General features: G+C 38.3%; 1 protein-coding gene across 3 annotated transcripts in view; it reads left to right on the top strand.

Moving 5' to 3' along the window:
• Positions 1 to 21,685, top strand: part of anapc10 (anaphase promoting complex subunit 10) — a 116,919-nt gene that overhangs the window by 3,809 nt on the left and 91,425 nt on the right. For 2 of the 3 annotated variants that reach the window (XM_062980917.1, XM_062980915.1), the window contains exons 2-4: positions 819 to 936; positions 1,716 to 1,806; positions 3,653 to 3,773. In XM_062980917.1, the coding sequence (XP_062836987.1) occupies positions 822 to 936; positions 1,716 to 1,806; positions 3,653 to 3,773 (327 nt within the window). In that variant the 5' untranslated portion in view covers positions 819 to 821. Of the gene's footprint in view, positions 1 to 815; positions 937 to 1,715; positions 1,807 to 3,652; positions 3,774 to 21,685 lie in introns of all 3 variants that reach the window. The other variant, XM_062980916.1, reaches the window with a different exon arrangement.

Raw genomic sequence — 21,685 nt, 5'->3', positions numbered from 1 at the left:
TATGTTAGGCCTAAACTGTTCTTAGGGTGCATCTACACTGGAGAATTAATGCAGTTTAACACCACTTTAACTGCTATGTCTCCATGCTGTGGAATCATGAGATTTGTAGTTTGGTGGGGCACCAGCACTCTTTGGCAGAGAAAGCTAAAAGGCTTTGTAAAACTGTATTGAGTCTACTTTGTAGATGCATCCTAGGATTACTGTTGGCAGGGGAAATTGTTTGTTTTTTTGGGAAGTTTGCATTAGGGGTTCATTATTCTTCCAGGTTATTTCGGGAATTTCTGCTTCTCCACTATAGTGGCATGAGGTATACTCCAGAAGCATGTTAGAGCACACCACTGAAGAAATGTTTTGATGGATGCGATGGGGGAGAGGAAAGGAAAGATCACTTGTTCAAACTCCCTATCACATGCATAATGTTTGATTTCACCATGGTGAAATGTTTGTTTGTTTATTCAGAAGTATTCGGAAGGCCAAAGTTTGAGGAACATAGTTGTGTTTGGGTGTTCACAGCACTTTCTCTCTAGGGAATATTGCACTGTAAGAAAATCTGAAACTCATAGCAACTCAAGTCTGACTTCATTCCCTGTTTCCTTTCCTGAATAAATGCTGCAATATATTTACACACAAAATAGTTGAGTATTCTCAATATATTATAGTTAGCATATGCACAGAATGAAAAATTCCAAAGGAGGGGGAAATTACCTTTCAATGTACATCACAATCAAAGATTGCTATCTTTGATTGCAGACTTTTTCAGACTTATCCATTTTGAGATTGCAAAAATGTATTTTTTTTTTCATTTGTTTTGCAAGCAGAAAATGACCACTGCTAACAAAACACCTCCTGGTGCAGATCCAAAGCAACTGGAAAGGACTGGAACTGTTCGAGAAATAGGATCGCAAGCAGTGTGGTCACTTTCATCTTGTAAACCAGGTAAGTTCTAGGCCAGAGCTTTCCAAACATGTCATGTTGATGACACGCTTCTCAGGCATGCATCGTTTCATGACACAGTAATTCAATTTTACTAACAAACTGGAGATTAAGCCAAACTCTGATAAGAGATACGGACCCATACATATATTGTAATATTGAAATGTATGGAGACACAACATATCTCATGAAAACATTTCATTTATATTTTTAAAAAATATGATTTATTGCCTATTTCAAATAGACACAGAGGCTTCCTGTTATGTTCATGCAACACACCTACACACTGCAGTCGGCACACTAATGCAGAGCTTTCCAAACTGTCATGATATTAGTATGTCTGCTGCAGTTTGTAGGTGTGTCACAGGAAACTTCTGGGTCTATGTAAAATCAGTAATAAGTCATGTGTTTTTTAAAAATATAAAAGATCTGGAAGGCCAATGTTTAAGAAATGTTGTAATCAGAGATGGAAGAACAAATAGTGGAGAAGTCTGGACCTTTAATGATTGGGTATAATAGGAAATTTTAGCAGACATTGCTTCTAACATAACCAATAATGAGCAACTACTGAAATTCCTAATTCTGGACAACCATTTAAGTCATGTGAGCCTTTTTCAGTTTTACTCTGGCAGCCATTATAATATTCAGTATGTTCCTAAATGCAGAATTGTAACAGGGACGTAAGAACCTACTATAGATAACACGATTCATGTTTGCAACATTCCAGCGGTAAAGGAATGGAATACTGAAGCTCATATTCATTATTTTTTTATTCATACTAGGCTTTGGTGTGGACCAGTTACGAGACGACAATCTAGAAACCTACTGGCAGTCTGATGGATCACAGCCTCATTTGGTGAACATTCAATTCAGGTACTAAAAATGAATATAAATACATATTGCATGCAGCTGCCATTATTATTTACAGTGAGAAAAGATGGACAACATGGCTCCAGAAGGAATACACTATTCTTTTGGATGCGTAGTTTAAAGTTTGTTAAACTGATGGAATTTTTGTAATCATCTTCTGTTAAACAGTTACTTGTGGTACAAAATGCCCCACAGTATTGACATTTGAAAATAAATCTTATGATTCAGTCTTATGCTATCTAGTTTATTTATTTATTTATTGTGTCAGAAGCGAACTGAGGGTACAGTTGTAATGTATTTAAAAACACAAACAAAGTTAAAAGCTTGGTATTATACTAAATTTCCTTTGACCAGTAGCTGGCCACTTGGAGTGCCTCTGGTGTTGCTATAAGAAGGTCCTCCATTGTGCATGTGGCAGGGCTCAGACTGCATTGTAATAGGTGGTCTGTGGTTTGCTGTTTTCCACACTTGCATGTCATGGACTCCACGTTGTGGCCCCATTTTTTAAGGTTGGCTCTGCATCTCGAGGTGTCAGAACGCAGTCTATTCAGCTCCTTCCAAGTCACCTAGTCTTCATTGTTCCCAGGAAAGTGTTTCATTTGATATCAGCCATGGCTTGATGTTCCAGGTTTTAGCCTTGCACTTTAGGATTCTTACTTGCTGAGGTGTTCCTGCGAGTATCTCTAGATCTTATAAAACCATTTCTTGATTTAAGGCGTTGGGGTGCTGGCTGATAGTCAAATAGTGGATGGGCTGGAGATGTCAATGACTTGGTCCTTTCATTGATGGCTACTACTTCCTAACAGATGTCAGGTGGTGCAATACTGACTGAACAGTATAATTTCTCCATCGGTGTGGGGCATAGACATTCTGTGATAATGATGCATGTCTCATTAAGAGCCACATCCACTGTTTTAATGTGGTGAGATGTGTTCCACATTGGGCATGCATATTCAGCAGCAAAGTAGCAAAGCGCAAAGGCAGATGTCTTCACTGTGTCTGGTTCTGATCCCCAGGTTGTGCCAGTCAGCTTTCGTATGACATTATTTCTAGCACCCACGTTTTGCTTGATAGTCAAGCAGTGCTTCTTGTAGGTCAGAGCACAGTCCAGGGTAACTCACAGGTATTTTGGTGTTCTGCAATGCTCTAGTGGGATTCCTCCCAAGGTAATCCTCAGGGCTCAAGATGATTGTCTGTTCTTAAGGTAAAAAGCACACATTTAGTTTATTTATTTTAGTTTATTTACATTTGCCACAGTCAATGGCTTAAGAACCACTTTTTGAGAAGCCTGAACTTATTGTCAGGGTAAAGATAATAAACTGACAAGTCTTGTTTTTGTGGCATACATTCTCAACAACCCCCTTTCTCATTAGTTTTGGATCTTCTTGTAATGAAAAATTGCATGCAGTTTGAACTTTATGTGCAAGAAGGCCTGCATTTTTGTTTACCTGCTTCTCCAGGGTGACTAAAAATGTAAAGATGTGAATGATCTTGCAGTATTTTTGGTTAATGTCTTCAAATCAGATGCACCTGATTAAATGTTTGGTCTTGAATGTGTAAATGGAAGTTGGAATTCTGTAGCGTCCCCCCCCCCCCCCCCCCAGATTTCAATGAACAGCGACTGTCAATCTGCACCAGCATTTCCTATGCTGGGAGTTGTAGTTCAATATCATGTGGAGGACCATGCAATTCCCATTTCAAATTTTGAACTTTGCATAGGTAGAAGAAAGAGTGGTAATAGAATGGCATTGGCTCCTGGGCTCCCTAGAGAATTTAATGTAGCATCTCTACCTGTGAAAGTTGTCGATATGTGTTACAAGACTTCAGATATGTCATTTCTTTCTTTCAGAAGAAAAACAACTGTGAAGACCCTATGTATTTATGCAGATTATAAATCAGATGAAAGCTACACTCCAAGCAAGATTTCTGTCAGAGTAGGAAATAACTTTCACAACTTACAAGAAATTCGGGTAAGTGTGCTTTGTTCCTTAAAACGTTACTCCGGGTTAGCTACTTTGAGAAAGATTTACTAATGGTCTATTGTATATTCTTATGTAGAATTATTCCACTTAAATTGCTCACCCAAAAGCATTTCAGAAACAAAACTGACTGAGATTGAAAGAGAAATCAAGATGCAGCACTCAGTAAATTCTTACAAGGTCTTTAGCCTAGTTTTACATATTCTTTAGCCTTCTCTTGCTAAAAAGTGCTGCTTCTTCATCAAACTACAATTGCCAGGATTCTATTGCATTGTATCATGGCAGTTAAAGTGGTGTTAACTGCATTAATTATACAGTGTAGAGATGCACTCAGTGTAGTGGCTAGCTAGAATTTCTCCAGATTCTTATTCTTCTTATTATATTTATACCGTGCTTTAACTCCCCAAAGGGGACTCAAACCGGTTTAACATAAAAGTATTAGTATACAATTTAATATATAAATATACAAAAATTAAAATAGAATTAAACAAAACAGCAGTAAAAAACACAGTTAAAATCCATCAGATAGTTAAAACCCATCAAAACAGATCGTCTTAACTGGCAGCAAAAATAACTTCTGAGACACAAGGTAGGAATGTGACTCTAATATTGCAATTTTTATTTCTTATGATTTTTAACACCTGTACCCAGTGAAATAAAATTTGTCTAAAAATATAAAATATGAAATATTCAGCTCAGCCCAACTTGTGTGCCTTTTTTTACATTCACTGTCCACTAGATGTCATTGTTGGCTTTAAATGCTAACTTCTGGATACATTCTCCAGAATCCAGTCTTGTTTGGCTGTCAATTGCTCCCAAGTCTACTTTGACTTATGGGGACCCTGTGATCACCAAATCTTGCATACTCAGGGCTGTGGATTCCTTGATTGAGACTATCTTTAACACAATCTTCATCTTTTTCCTGCTGCTATCTACTACTATCAGTAATACATTACTATACTTCTGTAATAGTATGATGTTCATTTTCATATAGGCTTACTACTTTTAAGAATTGAGAAAGAAACCTGGAAGTCTCTACTTCACAGGCCGCTCTTAGTGTGTGTATACACCCTTTGTATGCTTTAGAGACCAATTTTAGTGTTGATATTGGCCTTCACATGACAAGATCTTTTACATCTGTTGTCATGCTAATTTGAAGTACTGTTTTCTTTATTTGTTTCTGTCTCTTTATTAAATTCATTGAAAACTGATTGAGACATAAATAATCTTATCCCATTTTAAAATACTGTACTCCAAATCAGAAAGTAGTTCACAAATCCTATTATTTTCTCTACTGATATTATCATCGTATAATTTGAAGTTCAGCTAGGATGACTAACCTATTAACTCATTACATTTCTTGTATCCTGATACTTTTGTAGCTTATAAGAGTGTTCTTGATTACAATCATGGGTGGTATGTTTCTACATATTCAGATGTACAAATGAAGTGATATTGCATTTTTCTTTTGCTCAATCCTTTTCATGTTTTATTCTGAGGGAAAGTATGCATAGTATTCCTAGTCCAGATGTGTGTGTGTGTGTGTGAGAGAGAGTGAGAGAGACCAAAAATCTAAACATTTGTATTTTTCTGCTTCCTTTCACATGAAGACTGAAGCAAGATATTAAAAGCTACACTATGTTCAGCTGTAATCCTAAATCATGGCTTAATGTTATGAGAATAAGTTTCGAGGTACTGCATTGCTGCAACTGCTTTCATCTCATATAAAAGTATTGGGAAATTAAAATCTTCTGCTTCTGTTTTGGAATAATTACAACATATCTTTCCATCCAAACCCTGTTTTTAAATTATGTTTAATTAGAGCAAGTAAATGTAATAAATTATGGATTGTAATAGTATTTTTTTCAACAAAGCATAGTTGAGATTAACTATAGTTTGTCCAGGCTTGGATAACATGTGATTAATTGAAAAAGAAGGGGAAAAATTTCAAAATCATATTTGTGGTCGTACCAGTGGATGAGATTATTGGCCCAAAGCTTACTAGCAATTCTTGTAATGCTAAACTATGGTTTAATGTGACATTACAGCCACTCCCATGTGATTAGAAGAACCTTTAAACAAAGTCACATTATTAAATAGGGATTCTCTTGGTTTTTTGCTGATTAACTGGATGGAAAATCCAGCTAACTCTTTTTAATATAATTTTTCCATGGATGTGTTCCCAGTTTGTGGTGTTTAATGAAAATCCTGTAATGTAGTCTTGAGTTATTTGTATAAAACAATGACTTTCTAATGCCAGCAGAGATGTTGCATCTACTAGGAAGGGTGCACATGCCTTTCCCCAGAGTAGTTTTTCTAATCTGGAAAAAATTTAAAGCTGAACATTGGCATATTTTCTTTTCCTTTGGCAAGAATATTTTCAGCCTTTGGAGGAGGCCACATTTGAATTATGCTTTTCAACCTTTGAAGATCATGGCGTCGGATTATGTTGGTTTGCCTGTATATTATTTTACATGGCTACTAGTAAATAATACTTACTGAGTTTGATCTGAGTGTGATTTACACCCAGATAGTTTCATGTAGCCTGGCACATTAAGACTGCTAACTTCAGAGTATGGTTCTAGTTCTGATGCGAGGATGGAGAATCTGTGATCTTCCAGATGTTGTCAAACCACAGCCTCCATCTTGACTGAGCATTTGTGTGTCCTGGAGCCATGAGAGTTAGCCTAAAAACATCTGGAGAGCCACAGGTGCTCCAACTCAGTGCACCCTCCTGATGATCTCATAGCAGCAGTAATGGTAGTTGTGAAAAGGTGTGAATAAATATTACTCATCTTCATGAGATTTCAGTTTGCCTACTTTAAGACCTGAACTAGAAAATCAAAAGCCCATGTCTGGAATAAAGTTGTCAAGAGTCAGACGCCAATTAGCGAACAAAAATAGAGTTTATTCAGCAGATAAGCCAATAATAATAATAATAATAATAATAATAATAATAATAATAATAATAAAACTTTATTTATACCCCGCCACCATCTCCCCAACGGGGACTCGGGGCGGCTCACATGGGGCCATGCCCAAGACAATACAATAAACAAAATATAAAAACAACATATCAAAATACAATTAAACAATACAAGAATAACACTACACAGTACAGAACAAAATCAAAGCAAACGCAGCATAACATAACAAGGGCGGACTGCATGGACACAAAGTTAAAACTCGGGGTAAGAAGAGATAAGAATAAAACCATGGGGAACAGGGGTCTAAAGGATAGATGTTGGGGGGAGAAACAAAGGAGGTATATACAGTTACTCTCCGAAAGCACACCGGAAGAGCCATGTTTTTAAATCTTTCCTAAAGGCTAAAAGAGTGGGGGCTTGCCTGATCTCAAAAAGTAATGTTAACACAGAAAAAACCTTGAAACACTTCACTATCAGTGCTTCAAGAGCAGTTCAAACAAAAATATAATTCAGCAACACAAGCAGGTAAAAACAAAGCTAAACAAACTTAGTGCAAACTGCACTTTCTGAGTCCAAGCCCTGCCAGCCGGCTCTGTAGTTTTCAAAGGAACAGTTCCCAAAAGAAAACACCAAATTGGTCAGGAAACAAACAAACAAAAGAAGAATGCAGTAGACTGCTTCCACAATGTGGATAAAGCCGAAGGCTCCAAAAGGATGGTGAAAAGACGTCGTCCGGGATTCCAAGGTCAGGTCAGGAGATAACAGCGGTGTCCAAAAAGCAAGCCAGGAGTCAAAAGCCGATAGTAGTCATCAATCACAGGGCGAAGGCAGTAGCAAGGTCAAATTCCGATCCAAGGTCTGAAGAGGGTGCAGTCATCCAAAACAGGTCCACGATAAGACACAGCGAGAGCCAAGCTAGGTGATAACAGCAGATTCAAATCATAGTCCAAGTCCAGTCTTCATGGAAACACAGAGATCCCAATGGCGCCTCAGCAACACCTTGCCACACGCAAAGTGCAGTGGCCAAACATTCCCATTTTATTCCCCTTCCTCCTGGGTGACCAAACACTCACACCCAAACACCAGGTGTCCCAAATCTACTCAGAGTCGGAGCTCCACACAGCTAGAGCTCGTGGATCTGGAGTACCTAGCAATTCGTCGGAGTCCCAATCATCCTGCCCACACTTAGCCCCATGAACACTTAAAGAATCATCCTCCCTTCTCCAAGCATCCCAATTGGGATCAGCTCCTGCAGAAACCCCAGGTTCAGAAGTATCCATAGACCCCAAGTCCCCAGACATCTCCGGTGGCTGTGCCCATTCAGTGCCCGCTTCCCCAGCCACCACCTGTTCCTCAGCATCCATCTCCCCATCTGAATCTTCCTCAGAAGATCCCCCATATAGCTCTCTAAGTCGCTTCCTGCGCAACTCCTCCAGTGAACCCTCATCACGAGGGTTTTTTCTTCCTCTTCGAATTCCATCACCATCAACCATAATCCCCGAAGGCGCAGTCACAACAAAAGTACAGTATATACTAGTGTATATAGCATTTTTTTTAACAAAAATAATGGATCAATTTATTCATTGATCTTTATAAGTATTTTCTCTGTCCTGGCACTGCTTGTGGAGCTTTTGAATGCCTGGATACAGTGGCATCACTAAGAGGTTACTGATACCAAAATGACTGCCAGTGCTGCAACGGTCAGACTCCCCTGTTAATTATGGATCCCCTCCAGTCCCACAAATCCCGAGCTGCACCTCCCTTTCTATGTTGGTTAGAGTTTGAAGGGAGTGGTTTAGTGATGGGAAAGCAAGTTTAAATCACTCTTACACTGTTCAGTGGTACATGCTCTTTCTCCTTTCCCCCCTTTGTCTCATGCATTGCTGTCACCGCAGCCACTGTCACCATTTTCTCTTTAGCTGGTTCTAGCTTCTTCTCTGGTAATAGTGTCACATTCCCATGTGGCCAGTGATGCTGTAGGTCTGCTATCACTGCGCTTACATCCTACTGTGGCTGTGAGCTGGTGGAGACGTGTGTGCCACCCCACTAGAGCCAGAGAGGGATCTGGAACAGCAGTACAAGCATGGGGCTATCTTGGCTGAGGAGGGAACAGCAGCAGTAAGTGAGATTGAGGGTAGCCTGAGCAATGGGAAGGGGATGTGTTCTTTTACTTGTTTACTTTCAATATTGGGGTTTTAACTCTGATTTTGATAATGTTTCCTAATGTTCCTATTTTGACGTTTGTTCTTTTTTTGGTGCTGATTATTGACCATAATAATATATATATTACTTGTAAGTAAATGACCCACTCTGAGAGGGCTCAGGAGAGAAGACAAGGCCCAGGGATTGTAGTATAGGAGGAAGTTGATGGGGGTGGGTGGGGTGCATGTTACTCTACTGGGATGATACAAATCCTAGTGATGCCACTGCGTTGGTGGGAACATTGTGATAGTAGTGGCTCTTCGGAGTTTTCCTTCAAAGGACTGCCAAGAGAGTAAAAGGGAGTCAGTGCTATTTTCATTTCTTGAGGGGTGGACTCAGCTCTTTCCTTTAACCATTCTACTCGGAGAAGAAGGTGATTCTTTTTGTGATAAGAATTAATTTTGTACCTTAAGTTTTATCAAGAAAGGAACTATCCTCTTTGGTAAGTAGAGTAGTAAAAAGCCTTTTTGAAGTTTCCTTCTCCATGGAATGACCCTTGACTTATCCACAGATCATACCAAAATTTATAGTTTTGGCCCCCAAACCTGCTCTCAACTTATACGTGGTCAACTTACATATAAGTATATACAGTAGTAATATATAACACACACACACACACACCGGGGAATATATACAATAAGTGTAAGGTAGGGCTAAAAGTGACAGTAGTAACCCAAAAGCTTGAGTGCTCTAGCAGAAATGTATCTCTTAGATCTGCTGAAAGTTAAACAGCCAGGCTTTAGCCAGCATTACCTGCCTCTGCTACCAAACATTCTCTTTGTGACTTCAACTGAGATTCTATAGGTGATCAATTCTTTAAAAGACATAGCTTTTTAACTTCACAGGCATCAGGTATTGGGATTTAGTGAGGCTTTTAAAATATATTCATTTATTTTGGGTTTTTCCCAGTCTATACTAAGAACTCAAAGTAGGCAGCATTGTCAGGGCTGTATATACCTTGGTATTCTTTAAAGAATTTACAGACTGAGTCAAGCTACATGTATAGATGAAGGAGGGTTAAAAGGGTAGTGTCTTGTCAGGTTCAGAAGATCTGAAATGGAGTTGTATTTGCACAAAACAAGATTGATGCATCCATATTTTATGTCATTGAGCACTGTTATCCCATCAGAAATAAGGTAACAATTTGAATTTTTCATTTTATTCTCTGCCACATTCAACATAACTTAAAACCTCAGCTTAAAATTTTGTCATAGTTCTACGTAATGCCATTTGATATCTGCTGGTTTATTTTGGATCCCCCCTTCTAAGTTGTGGTCCAGTCATAGTTTTGATTTGTTGATATAAAAAACAAATGAACAGACCTGTCTTTGCTGCATTTAGAAGAACCAGACAGTGTTATCTTTCAAAGCAACGTGGGATCAATCTGTTCCTGCCTGCATCTTGTATAAGTACTGATAGCCCTGCTTTTTGGATAGTGCGTGTTGACACTTTTTCATAATCCTTGCATCCTTTCAAACATTTCAAATAACTACCTAAAGCCTTAAAAATGGACCAGGCAGTCTAGCACTAAATAATTCTTTTTCATGACTGGAAATGGCATCACTGATAGGTTCTCCTAACTTAGGAAAATATGACGCAGGAATGAGATTTTGCTAACTTCCTCCTCATCTTAGGCTACTCATCACTCTATAAGTGATGAGTAGCAAATTGCAATGAATAGCAAGTTGCTTTTCTGAACTGTAGCCAACACATTGGGGTCTTTTCCTATAAGTAACAATCAGGTTATGTTTTGTTTCTTTAGAATTTGTGAGTAATTTTAATACTGATTACATAATTACACTGTTACCTTGCCAACTGCCAAACATTGGTGTTATTTTCTTTAATAAAAACCTTATTATAGTTTTTCAAATTAAAATATTGGGGCATGTCTCTTCTTTTCTGCTTAGCCTCCACCACTGAGCAAAGTTCCTTAATGTTGGCGACATATTGGTGCGGGGAGTCCAAGGGCCTGGGAGAAAGAGAGGAACAGGAAAGTTAGCTTCCTTCCTTCCCGCAGGCATAAAAGTTGCTGCACACATTTTTAAGAAAATCATTTTGCCTGTTTTCCTGACCAAATAAAGTACTGAAATCTTTGGTGCTGTATGACTGTTTCAAAATTAGTGCTAAATCCTGACATTCTAAATCATTGTCGCATGTAGATTTTTTTCTCAGCTCTTATTTTCTCTGAGTGTCTGACCTAAAAGACTATGGAACAAATTCAACCTGCCTGTCCTGCTTTTGATATGCCTTTTTTAGAACTGCGACAGTGCTGTTCCCTTCTCCCTAAATTACATAAAAAGCGGTGTTTTTGAAACTTAAGCATGCTATAGAGGGATGCAATCCCATTTAAGATTATGCCTCAGAGTTATAATGCCCTATGACATGTAGCACACTGCTTCTTAAGCTGTGAGTCCAGGCCTCTGAGTTCAACGTTGGGGTCCCACAAAGTTTTTAATAGTAAAAGTTTTCTGAACTTCACCTAGTGGCTGTTTTACACATTGACATTAATCTGTGTTTACAGTGGACTCTGCAGAGGATGATGATGATGATGATAATGATAATAAGTTTGTATTTATTACCCACCTCTCCATTCCGCTCCAGGATGCTTCAGCTGTACTCCATAAAAAGAAAAATCAGCCTTTTTAGCAATCCTTGCAAATTCTGATTTGTTATTTGTAAATGTTTGATGGTTATACTTATTTTATATACCTTATATACCCAAGGTCATGTGTAAATTTATCTGGTGGAAAGGGGTCGCAAGTGGACAAGTTTAAGGAGCCCTGATTTAACACATCAGGAGAAGAGATGTTCACATAGCATTTTCCTGGATGTGCTAGATCAGGTCTATTTAACCATGATCTATTGATCTGTGGCAATTCCAAGAAATTAATTGTGTCCCTTATACATTGGGCAGGGAGGAGGAAGAAGTGCAACCACATTAGATGCATTGAGAGGTACTCTACTTGATGTTTATATATAGAAAACCGGTTTTCCTTTTCTATAAGAGGAAGACTGATAAAGATATCTGAAGTGAAGTGATGTAGAATAAACTAAGCTACATGCCCTTGTAACACACAAATAAATACAAGAAAATGGAAAATTCCTCTATTTTCAAAATATGGCAGTATTCTATTAAGTGCAAGTCAAGAAATCTTCTTGCATGTAGTGTTGTTGTTGTTGTTGTTGTTGTTGTTATTAAAATAACTCTGTCCTGACTTTATCAAATGATCTCAAGATGCCATACAAGTGAAATTAATGCAAACAAGTTAAAAACAGTTTGAATCACATGCTTTGCCATTTAAGATCAAATTAATGAGGCCCAAAGACGTTGCTAAACAGCCAAGTTTTCAATGAATACCAAATTAAACCATTTGTTTGTGCCAGCCAGGCCATTGAGGAGAGGACATTCCATAACTGGGGTGTCATGGTTGAGATGACCCTCTCATATGTATCATACAATGATATTGACCTCATTAGTGTGACGCAGAAAAAGGGCCACCCAAACAGATCTCAGTCAGGCATGTAAAAAAAAGAGGTGTTTTCTCAAATACTGAGGTTCCAAACCATTTAAAAGCTTTAAATGTCATCACAAACATCTTGAATTCAGACTGAAAGATGTTGGCAACCAGTACAACTATTCTAAGATGGTCATTATATGCTGTCTGGATGATATTCCATTCAGCAATCAAGATGCTACATTTTGCACTAGCTACAGGTTTCAAGTTTTCTTCAGGCTCAGGGCCACACAGTTATCTAATTGTAACCAGAATTTACTTCATTATGAACTGATGTTCTACTGCAGAATCTGTACAGTTTTTTAAACTGAATTGCTTCATCTAGTTTCAGCACTGGATGGGTGAGGAATACTACATGTGTGCATATATTCACATGCATTTCTCCCATGTGTTTTTGCATCTCCCTAAGCCCAAGTACACACCATTGACATTGTTTAGCCTGGGGTTGCAGAAACAAAGAACAAAATTGCACCAGCTTCTAGGGTTATACAAGGAGCAGCTGTTCTAGTAAGCCATGTTTTAGTAATCTGGAATATGAAGTTCATTTAGTTCTGAATGTACTATACTGTTGTTATTGTTTTTGTTGCTATGTGATGCACCAAAGTGGCATGGTTCCAAGACTAGACTGTGTACAATCTAAAACTGACAGACAAATAATGAATTGGAGGATAGGGCCCTATAAATAAGAAAGTGACATCTAAATGGCCTCTGAACAGCTGGTTAAGTTGAGTTAAGATGTCTCCGACTCTGTCTTCTCCTCAGTTTTAACTGTTCATAAGACAAAACGGATCCAAATAAAATCAATTGATGACAGGAGATGTCTGCTTTATATAGGAGATTTGGGACCTATTTTATCTAGGATCACATTTCCCTTGGCAGAATACATTTGCAGCCTTTTAATGACCCTGGACCTAACTCTTCAACCGAAAGATTAATCTTCCAGCAGTGTCTTTTTATCTACACTGTCATATATACTGACTACACTCCTTTCTAGCAGCGAGAGATATTTCCTTGACTATCTGTGCTGTAGTGGCATAACATCTTCTACATGGGACTACTTATAAAGCCCTAAATGGTTCCGACCCAGTCTACCTGTCTAAATGTATCTCCCTCTATGAACCACCTCAGAGTTTAAGATCGTCTGGGGAGCCCTGCTCTCTATCCCATCCTCTTCGCAAGCACGACTAGTGGGGACGAGAGACAGGGCCTTCTCAGTGGATGCCCCTCGGCTGTGGAACTCCCTCGCTAGCGATATTAGATCTGCCCCTTTCCTGCTAGCCTTTAGAAGAAGAGTGAAGACCTGGATGTGGGAGCAGGCCTTTGAAAATAGCACAGTGCAATAATTTTAACCGGAAATTGTGCAATTGATATGAAATGGCTTAGACATTTTTTTTGGATGATGTGTCTTATCATTGGAATGTATTTTAACTATGGTTTGATGTATGCATCAATTTTAACCTAATTTTATATCAAGCTTTTGTTTTTATGTTGAAGGCACTGTACAAGTTCTGTTTGTAAGCCACCTTGAGTCCCCCTCGGGGTAGAGAAAGGCAGGATATAAATAAATAAATACCCTAAAAAGAATAATAGTTTCATCTTCAGCTGACTGTTGTCAGGTGGAAATTATATATTTCATATGCAGGGATGCAGAAGCCATTGTAAACCCAATTGCTTGATGATGTGGGGAGATCTCTTGTTTGTCTTCAGAGCCTGGAGAAGAATAGGAGTTTTCCCAGATTTCATGATTAACCTCACACTCATGTAGAAGCTGCAAGATGTTATGTAGGTGCCCCAGAGATCCTGCAGGCCTTCAGCTTAGAATTATGGAAGAATGAGCAAGAGAGACCTCATCCCCACAATTTTGCTAGTTGCAGCAGCTGCTTCAAAATTTATTGTGTCATCAGAGGTAAGAGCTCACGTCTGCCTTTGTGGAGAAAAGCACAGTTATTGGGATCTATACATTACAGTTGGCTCTTAAGATCAGCCAAAATCTATAGCTCTTTCACACCTGTGCACATGATCTCTCAGTTTCACTGATTACTAGTTTGCTTCTAAGCAAAATTCAGAAATTTATGTAAGTTATCTTAAAATACTAGTATTGTTTTTGTTTTGTTTATTAACTGTTCTTGCATTTAAATTGGAACTTGTATTATAGAACTAATTTTGGGGCTACTTTACCCAGTGGTTTTCCCAATCTTTCCTTGAGTTTGTACTCTATCCTCTTTCTGCCCACTGGAAACTTCACTGACCTACATGCCTCTTCATCTCCATCAGATCTATCTTCTGTTTATACCTGTTTCACCGTATCCCATTTGTTAGTAAGGTGCCCACTGGTATGTCTTTGTACAATCAGCAGAACTTGATTTTATTCTCTTTAAGTTTTATATTATGTGTATAAAATCTTGTTTCCTAGAGTCCTATAGTGTCCTGTGCCTTGGTTTCCCAGCCCCATCTTTCTTTGCTCCTCTTCCTGCTTCATTCTCTGCTTCCATATCTTATGGCCACAATAATCTTTTCCTCTTTCTTTAGCTAGAGAGTGTCTAACTACTAGCCATGCATATATATCTGATTTGTTTATTGCTGTCATGAGTGCCTAGACCAAGCATGGGCAAACTTTGACCCTCCTGGCATTTTGGAGGTCCAGAACACCGGGAGGGCCAAAGTTTGTCCATGCCTGGCCTAGACACTTAGAATCAAGGCTATTACCGTTTTCTTCTTGCCACACAATGCTTCAATTTATTTATTTATTTATTTCCCGCTTTTCTCCCGGCTTGGGTCTCAAAGCGACAAACAACATATAAAAAAGCAAAAACCTAACATACAATAAAAGTATACAGAAAGCTGAGATACTGATTGCAACATATTTCCTCAGAGAACTTTTAGGCCTGGCTATCTGACAAATCAAGCAGTTCATGGAACACCTAATGAATTTATGATACCTGCTGAAGAATTCCTGTTGCCTGTAAACTGCATCATTCACAATAATACTTTCAGATTTTCAATTGTTGTCTTTTTCTTACATGTGCTTTCAGATCCCCCCTCCCCCGGTAATGGAATTTTCCCAGCTAAATTTCAGTAAGAGTCAGTAGGGCAAGAAAACAGCTGCTTGAAATAAGTGCCTCTCGTAACAATGTCTATACGCTGTATAGACACGTCCATCACACTTTAGCACCCATTGGTCTACATTAGCATTCCCAAACTTTTGGGGCCCATGGGCACATCTGGATATTTTGAAAGATGATGTGAGCACAACTACAAAATAACTCCTCTGGGGACTGAGGCCAATGACAAAATGTTAGGATACTCCTGCCTGCCTGCCTCTCTCCTACCCCATTTGTCCCCCTCCCCCTTTTCTGTATATATAGGGTATTCCTAAAATGTTTGCACCCTTAACAGCTGATAATTCTGGAAATCAAAAATTTATACAGTACAACCCTATAACCGCAAGGGTAACGTTCTAAGACCCCTGTGGATTCCTGAAACCATGGATCATTGCAAAAACTACATTTTGACTATACAGGCAGACCCCAAGTTGCAAACAAGATAGGTTCTGTATGTTTGTTCTTAAGATGAATTTGTATGGTATTTGGTACAGGTAAATTTTGTAAAGTGTAACACTAGCTAAATATATATGTTTGTATGTGTGTGTGTTTGTATACACGCACACATATATAGCTAGCTTTGGAGAGCATAGAGAAGGGTTAACACCCTTGTTGTTTTTGTTTTGCTGTCTGTGCCCCTGTTCAGAAAATTTCACCTCACTTTCTATCCCTATGATGGTTGGATTTTGAAAAATTTGGCTTGTGGAAATGAAGATGGGTTTTTTTTTCATGTCAGGAGCAGCTTGAGAAACTTTAGAAACTGCAAGTCACTTCTGGTGTGTGAGAGGATGCCTGGATGTTTGATTTTTTTACCATCCTTATGAGAGACTTCTCTCATGTCCCCGCATGGGGAGCTGGAGTTGACAGAGGGAGCACATCTGGAGCTCTCCCTGGATTTGAACCTGCAACCTTCAGGTTAGCAACCCAGCCTTCAAGTCAGTAGTCCTGCCAGCACAAGGGTTTAACCCATTGCGCCTCCGGGGGTTCCACAAGGATGGGTGAGAAAGCTTCATTGGAGACAACTTTCAGGGGTGAATTTTCCTTTCAAGGGGTAGATTTCTCTCACTTCCTTTTATCTCATGCCTGTTAATAACTAAGAGTTGTTTGTAAGTTGGATGTTTGTAACTCTGGAGCTGCCTGTACTACTTCTTGAGCTGGAAGCATAGTATAGAATTGCATTGGGACACTTCTGAGGGAAATATATTTTTTGAAGTGTGGGTAAGGGAAATCGCAGGTATTGTTTCTATGGATAGGGAAGTCATATTATTCCTCATAAAGAGGAACAAAGATTCCAGTAGTAGATAAGTGTTGTGAAAGTATAAGAGAAGCTTTAAGTATTTGCAACTCAAGCAGTCATTGTTGCACAAGGATGACAATTTGAATACTTTACATAAAATTGTAATTTGAGATGAAAATTGTAGCTTTGATTAAATCATTATTGTAACATTTATCCTTCAATATAAATGTATTTACAGTACTTGGCTTTCTAATAATCACCATAGTTGCTATTAGCTGTTAAATGGTGAATACAGTTCTGGGATACTGTGAGTGCACACATGCAGATTATGTATGTGTATATGTATGTGTTCTCGTTCTCTTTCTCTTATTCATACTGAGAGAAAACAATAAAAGAAACAAGGAAAAATAGGGAAACAGGAAGGTTGGTGTATATGATCAGAAGGAGAGAAAGAAAAACAAAGAATGGAAATAGAGAGGAGATGGTAATAATGAAAGGAATTGAGAAAATGAGGGGAAAGAGGCACATAGCAGAGAGGGGGAATAGAAGGAAAATGTGCACAGGAGTAAGAATGAAAAGAGAATACAAAAATAGAAAGCAAATGTATGTTCAGAATTTGTCCCCCTTGCAAATAACTCCAGTGACTTCTGCTTTGGTTTTGTATTGAAAGAGGGAAAGATGCATGACTAAGGGCAGCTGGAAAAGTGAAGGACACCCCCATCCCCCCAAATCTAATCAGGAAAGATTTCATTTTCCCATGTTGGAAATCTCGGGATTGTTCTATTCATTTGAATTGGGAGGAGTGGGGGAATTGTGCTACTGAAAAATGAGTCAGATGGAGGGTGGTCTGTTCATTTGATAAGGTGTGAGACCTTGGCATCCATTGGTACGTTTTGGAGTTTCCAGGTCTGTTATCATTTGGGTGGTTACAGCAATCAAAATGTCAGTTTGATTATTTTGTCATTTGATGGCCCAACTTGATGATTTCCTTTGGTGTGTATTTTGATGAAAACGTTTTCTCAGGTCTGAGAAATTCTGGTATAAAAACTGGTGGTAGCCCCTGGATTAATACAACTCAGCTGACTAATCCAATAGATAGGCAAGCTTTGGCCTGCACATGTATCTCATTCATTCATCTTTTGAGTCTTATGCAAAATACATTGAGACATCTTTAGATAACCCTAACTTCCTTTCTTATCCAAGTCAGGAAAGTGTGACCAACAAATTTGAATAACTTGGCCTGTTCTTAAACCTTTTTCTAGTTTAGATGAACCAGGACATTCTGGTTAACTGTAGGCTTCCTAATTTAATTCTGGGATACATAAAAGAAGGAACTGTTCTGTGTCACCTTATTAAGATGAAATACATTAGAATTGGTTCTATATCAGGCCTTCACAACCAGTGGCCCTCCAGGTGTTTGGGACTCCAACTCCCAGAGTCCGATGGTCAGGAATTCTGGAAACTGAAGTCCAAAACACCTGAATGGCCAGATTGTGCGGACATGCTGTATATGTACACTTTAGTGATTTTTCTGAATCATTGACTATGATCTTAAAACCGTCTGAATGAATGTGCTTACACTTTTCAGCCATTTGAGCTCCTTTAAGGTCCATAGATTTTAGTGGGCCAAATCAGTGATTCTGTTGCAGTCCTGCGATTTATACCATCTTAGGTGTGCACAAGATGTTAATGAGTTATGTTTGTGGTTGTGATTTGATTTGTGGTTGAGATTGGATTAGACTGCTTGTGACATGGTAGCTTTTGGATATTGAGTGGTATGTCTCTTCAGAGAGAATTGCACTTTGTCATGGGCTTTTGAATATGCTCAGTCAAACAATCTGTTGAGGTGTTGGGCAGAATGACCAGTAGGTCGCTAGACTAATTGACCCTGTCACTATATAATAGAAACACTTTGCAAACAAAATTTTCCCTGCCAACAAAATTGCAAGTGAAAAAAGATTGCATAAGGAATTGGAGTATTCTCTAAGAACCCTGGAATGCGATGATTCAGTCATCAGAGAGGGATAGGAGATCATGTACTGAATATTTGCATACTAAATACTTGACTGCGTTTGCTGTTTTGGTAAGTGTGTGTATGAGAGAAATATGTAAATTCTTACATTCTTTGTTTAGAACTATATTTTCAAACTACTTTTTGAGTTGGCTGGTATATTGATATCTCGGTTTGCCTTTTTTCCTTGCTAGTCTTTCCTATAATGTTCTTTTTTGGATGAAAAGTCAAGAATGTTTGGTTAGTGATCACACTGTGTTGTAATGAGGGCGGGATACATCTGTCATTTTGTAGTGAGGTCTGATTTTTGTATTGTTGAGCCAATACCCAGAGAAGTACATCTGGTTATCCAAGAGTATATTCCCAAGAATATTTCAGAAATGTGTTTTGATGGAATCTATTCACACTATGTGGGCTGTTTCTGTGTTTAATACATTGAAATACTGCAAGCGTCTTCCCTTTAAAAACTAGCTAGGAAGGTCTCATTTTATTTAAATTCTGAAAAAAATAAGCTTAATGTACATCTCCTGACATATCTTTAAAATGATCCAACAAATGTATCATCTCTTAAGACATAATTTTGTCTGTTTAAATAATGTGAAATTTTACATGGAAAGCAAAAAGAAATTTGGTTTGGAAAAGAACAGTGGGCATAACTATTTTAAAGTAAATTAAATATAGCTGGAAGCATAAAAAACAAGTTCTGGGAATCTCAAATACAATATGTTTGGATTCCTTGTATGCCACAGGGAAGCTATTTTTTTCTTTTTCTTTGAAAAAACAGCGGGCAAAATTGCACCTGATGTTTCAAAATGACAATTTAGTTCACTGGAAAGCTATGTTACAGATGGTGGCTTTTTTTTAAAGGAGTTTCTTAGATTTGTAATGAGGGGGAAATGATGGTATGTTTCACCTAAAGTAAGAGAGACAATGTGTAATAAGGGATTTTGTGGTTTTACAGCTCAGTGCATGTGTTTGAAAGCTGTTCTCTCAGCATCGTGGGTGGCAGGTTATGCTACCATATAATGTATTGTAGTTGGCTCTCCACACTTGTCAGGGTTAGCGTTCAACCATTCGGAAAATTTTCCCATTGTTCTAGCATGTGAACCAAGACTAGTGTTGAATTCCCAATAACTTGACCAAAGGGGGAGGGGGCAATGGAGAAATAGTTTAATTACAAAGTTTGAATTGCCATTACTTTTCTCATTGCTTTTTCATTTTTTGTATAATTTGAATTCTAAATCTGTGGACGCAATCTGTTTACAGTTATGGTTACTTGTTCAGTCTTACCACATTATAGAGCAATCTCTGCTGCAGCCTTAAGAGAAATTCTGTATCCTCCGTTCAGCCTTTCTTCAGCATTGGCTCTCTTCATTTTCATCTTAAGCGTGTTTGCTTTAGATGGACCATAGCTTTTGGCAGCTTTTGCGTTTTTAGCAAATAATACTGTTTCTAGCAAGAGTTGCAAGTGAGAAGAAAAAACTTAGTGTGAGGTCCTTGTAAACTGAACCTTGGGAACGTTATGTTTCTGTATTTGCTCTTTTGTGCTTCTTCCCTATTCGTGTCATGGTTATAAATTATATAGTTTGAAATGAAGAATTAAGAACATTCTATTTTGTGACTCTTAAAAAAAGAAGGAGATGGGGCGCAGCTTTCTGTCTTTATGTGTTTGGCTTTATTTTCCTCTTTACCTGTTGTTTTCAAGCCTGGCACTCAGTGAAATAAGCAGTTATGGCACCGAAAGTCCATTGTGCCAGGGCTTAATCCAATAAAAACAGAAATTCCGCCTGCGGAGTTGCATGCCATGTGCTTGTGCGAACATCAGTGTCTGCTATTCACACAGAGTTTTTCCCCTTCAAAATTCTCTTTTGGAATATCAGAGGATGTACTGAGAGGAATTTTTTTTGGCCCTTATGTTTTAACAGTTGTAGTGAATACTGTGAAGTTTGCTTTAATAGGCTCACTAGATATATTTTGCACATGATCATTACTATATCCAAAAAAAGACACACAAAAAAAAGAAAAGGAACCAATTGAGGTGAGGAAGTTGGGTAAAGCTAATAATGCTTGCGTCAGAAAAAGTGGCCACATAGTCTTTTACCCTGTATTTGTTTTTTTCTATCTTGCAAGTAGAAAAAATGAAGGAATATATGCATGTGTGTTTGTGGTAGCAGGAAAAATGATAGATTTAAATATCGACATGTAACTGTTGTAACCTATCTCAAGCTATGAGGAGAGGCGGGTAAGAAATAAAATTATTACCATTTTTTAAATATTGAAGATGCTAACTTGGGATGTTATTTTTGGGGAAGTATAACTTGGCCTCATGATACTATTAAAACACAGATTGCACACTGGTCTGCATCAGAATGGCCTTCTTTACAATGTTTAGATAAGCCATATCCCACATTTGGTCAAATGGAATACAGTCATCATTCTCAAGGGATTTTATGGAAAACATCATTTGAAACTATCATTAATAACTGTTACCTTTTACAATCATTAAAATGTATTTTACTTATAAACTTTGGTAGCTGATGTGACTGAGTGGGCTTTTTGTTAACTTATTCCTTAAATCATTAAGGAATCATTAAGGAAATCAAATATGTCAGCTATACCAAAATATTTCATTCTCATTCTTATTGAAATAACACTGCACTTCTAGTCATCTGGAGCCCCTGGTGGTGCAGCATGTTAAAGCGCTGAGCTTCCGAACTTGCTGACTGAAAGGTCGCAGGTTCAAATCCGGGGAGCAGAGTCAATTCTCACTGTTAGCCCCAGCTTCTGCCAACGTAGCAGTTTGAAAACATGCAAATGTGAGTAGATCAATAGGTACCGCTCCGGCTGGAAAGTAACGGCGCTCCATGCAGTCATGCCAGCCACATGACCTAGGAGATGTCTACAGACAAC

Source organism: Anolis carolinensis, chromosome 5 (assembly GCF_035594765.1).
Source record: "Anolis carolinensis isolate JA03-04 chromosome 5, rAnoCar3.1.pri, whole genome shotgun sequence".
NCBI lineage: Eukaryota > Metazoa > Chordata > Lepidosauria > Squamata > Dactyloidae > Anolis > Anolis carolinensis.
Note: the sequence above shows the minus strand (reverse complement) of the source record. Positions and strands in the feature narration are given on the sequence as shown.